Genomic DNA, 3,458 nt, shown 5'->3' with positions numbered 1-3,458 from the left:
AGTGTCTCCTTGGGACACTTTTGTATATTTCTTTTAATTTCCTTGGGCTTTACCTCAGCTCACATGCCCACATTTTTATTTTCTTGGCCAACACTTGAACTCGGCAATTCTGGCTGACTGTTAAAGGCCCAGTTAATGGGCCAGCAAAACTTTGTATTGTGTTGCTTTTGTCTAGCACGTGCTGAGCTGTGTTTACTCAGTCTCAACTTAGTTCTTAATTTGTTGACTCCTCCAAAGGCAAAGTTAACTTCAAACGATAAATTGACTTGCAACTCCCACTTTACAACTTGCTCCATTTAATGTTGACAAAAAACACAAGAAATACCCAAATTTGCGAAACAAATTATACACAAGATTAAGAAACTTGTAATAAGGAAACCAAAATTAGGAAAAATCTCGTAGAGCAAAAATTAGGCAAAGGCAAAAATAAAATATATTTTTAAAAATCGCTCGACTTTAAATAATATTATTTTGATTTCACTGTAAGTCAGAAAAATCAAAAATACTTTATTTTTAGTACTTAAATATATTTATCCTTATATTTGTAATTTTTTTGAAGTCTAGTCAGCTTAGTAACTGAATTAATTTTCAGTGAAAAATATGTAGATGTTAAAGTCAAATGCAAAAAAATTTTAAAAAAATATGCCTCTATTAAAATTGAGCTGTACTATAAAAAAAAGGAGCCTAAGTGTACTGTTTTTTTAATCTATTTTCCTATTTATTGTTTTTATTTTGCTATTCTTTTTATTTAATTTTATTGCTAACTTTTTTTGTCTATGTTTACCAAGATTTAAAAAAAATTTTGAAATCTGTTTGTGGTATCAATTTTTAAATTTATTTTTAAAGCTAGCTTTTTTCACTTTAGGTTGCATTTGTCAGGTTTAACATAGCCTTAATAGGTTCACTCTGAAAATGGCAACCGAAACCTTTCTGGACTTGGCTTACGAACGGTCTAAATCAACGAAACGTCCTTTAAGACCAAAGCTACTCAAACTAACGGATGTGGCTACACCACATCGAAGTCGCAAGAAAACGAAAGTTAAGGTGAGGCTTAAAAATGTCTTATTTTCTAAATAAAAAAAAAACAGCTCTGAAATTGAATTCAAAAAATATCCCAATTCATTTCCTGCCTGACTTTTATATATTGCAGTCGAAAGACCGCTCAGCTAATGTGAGAGATCGCATCTATGATGATCCGGCTTACACAGAGGACATTAGTCACCTGGCGAATCCTTTGCGACGCAGCAGCATTTCCGGCAAGTCATCGGGGGATTACAAGCTCAGCTCGGAGCCGATTCCCACCAGCAGCAGCTCGTTGGGTAAACGCAGTCAGTTGACCAAGGATTTTCTCAAATATGCCGTCAACAAACCCCTTAAGGCCAACAACAACAATAGCTCAAATAGCAACAACATCATTGGAGCTGCTGGCATGGACTATGATTTCGAATCGAGCAGCTCGGATAATGAGCCCCCAGAGCCAATCAAAGATGGTAGCATCTCAAGGCGTGTTCTCAGTCTGGAGAGAAGCTTGGCTGCTGCATCCGAGAAGCACGAGAAGAAGACATCGACTCAGAGGTACCAAATATTATTTTAAGAATTACACAAATAATAATTAAAACAGTAAAATATAAACAATTAAAAATTAAGTTAAATAAATAGGAAAAATAGTAGGAATCTGTGCATAAAGCGAAATCTAAAATATTTTAGATTTCGCGCAGTTTTCTATAACTTTTGGCTTCTTATTTTAAAATATTCTAATAATTTTTTAATATAACTCCTTATAATACTCCTAATTTTCGATTCTCTACAGTTACTTATCAAATTACAAGCTTATTAGTTTTGTTTTTCTTATTTATAGTAACTTTCTTGGTTTTTTTAAATAGTAATTTAATAAAATGCAAGGGTCAAAATTCGAGAATCGGGCATTTTTTAATAAAATATTTTGGACTTCAGGTTCATCAAATATTTTTCATTCCATTTTTTTTATTATTAAAATTTCCTTGTAACATTTTTTCTTCTACTTAAACAAACTATTTAAAATTAGTAAAAAAAATTAATTGAATATTTTTTTGATATCGAACTTTTTTCAATTTTTTTCCTTATTAATAATTATTTATTTTTAATAACATTATGGGTAATTATTTCTTAAATTACCAAATTTAAATGTAATTTAAAAGTAAAAAAATTAATTCAATATTTCTTTGATATAGAACTTTTTTTAAAATTTTTTCCTCATCAAATATTATTTATTTTTAATAACATTATAGGTAAATATTTCTTAAATTACCAAATTTTAATATTCTTGTTATTATTTCTGCGAATTCTTCTAGGGAATCAACACAGAAGCGCAGCTCGAAGCAGAAACGCAATCTAAGTCTGGACAACAGCCGAAAAGGAGCACAAAGCAAACAAAGCTACGAATTGAGTGAGACGAGGAGTCGCAAGGAACGCAACAATCGCAAGCAATATCTGGAGACGGAACAACAGGATGACCTGTACTCCGTGCGCAGCTCGGCACAAAATTCGGCAGCAACAATGCCCGTGGAATCGGCCACAAAGCTGCCAATTGGCAGACGTTTTCTACGTGGCGAAATTGGTATTAAAAGCTTTAACTATTATCTGCTGAAAGAGGGCTTAAAGAGCAACAAGAAGCTGGATAAGCAGCGCAGTGCTGGTGATGCGCCAAGCAGCAATGGTAAAGGCAACAAGAGCAACAGCAACAATAGCAATATGAAGAAATTGCATACGCGCAGTGAGGAGAATATTTATGAGGAGATTTTCTTCAAGGAGTTGCCAGTGAAACAGGAAAGCAGTCTGTCAATAGGAGCAGCAGCGGCAGCAACAACTGTTGTTGTTGATGAAGAGCAGCAACAGCAGCAGCAGCAACAACAACAGCAATGCCTGCCGGATGCGGGCGTCTATGCGGATTGTGAGCTGTGCATGCAACAATGCAGCAAGGAGAATTGCAAGTATTGTCTGACGGCAAAGCAACAACAGCACGAGCAAGCCACAGCAACAGCAGCAGCAACAACAGCAACAGCAACAACAGCAGCAAATGCTTTGCCTGCAGCACACATACTTGAGTTTCAGTCGTACAATCCCAACAATCCGGGCGTATATAAAATTGAAACGACACCCGTGGCCATAACTGGTGAATACAATCCGATACTGCAATTTCAGGCAGCAACAACGCCCAGCGAACAGCAGCAACAGCAGCAGTTGCAGCAACAACAGCAGCAGCAACAACAGCAGCAGCAACTTTATGCTGGTTTCTATCAACAGCAAGCACAACAACACAAGACTTACCAGCAACAACAACAACAGCAGCAACAGCAACACAATGTGGCAAATCATCCGCTCAACAATCATTATGCCGTTGGCAACAGCCTGTTGCTGGCGCAGGTAACACCAAGACGACCACAGCAACAGCAACAACAACAACAACCTGGTTATATCGT

At 36.0% G+C, this 3,458-nt stretch overlaps 1 protein-coding gene across 1 annotated transcript; it reads left to right on the top strand.

Annotated features, from left to right (window-relative positions):
* Positions 1–912: 912 nt before the first annotated feature.
* LOC117788916 (GATA zinc finger domain-containing protein 10-like) lies at positions 913–2,973 on the top strand (the record flags this gene model as incomplete). Its single annotated transcript, XM_034627857.1, has 3 exons — positions 913–1,044; positions 1,151–1,575; positions 2,331–2,973. Coding segments are annotated over exons 1-3 (1,200 nt in total), but the record flags the coding sequence as incomplete, so codon positions are not given.
* Positions 2,974–3,458: the final 485 nt, after the last annotated feature.

Source organism: Drosophila innubila (assembly GCF_004354385.1).
Source record: "Drosophila innubila isolate TH190305 chromosome 3L unlocalized genomic scaffold, UK_Dinn_1.0 0_D_3L, whole genome shotgun sequence".
Classification (NCBI taxonomy): domain Eukaryota; kingdom Metazoa; phylum Arthropoda; class Insecta; order Diptera; family Drosophilidae; genus Drosophila; species Drosophila innubila.
The sequence above is the reverse complement of the archived record's forward strand: the minus strand, read 5'-3'. Positions and strand labels throughout refer to the sequence as shown.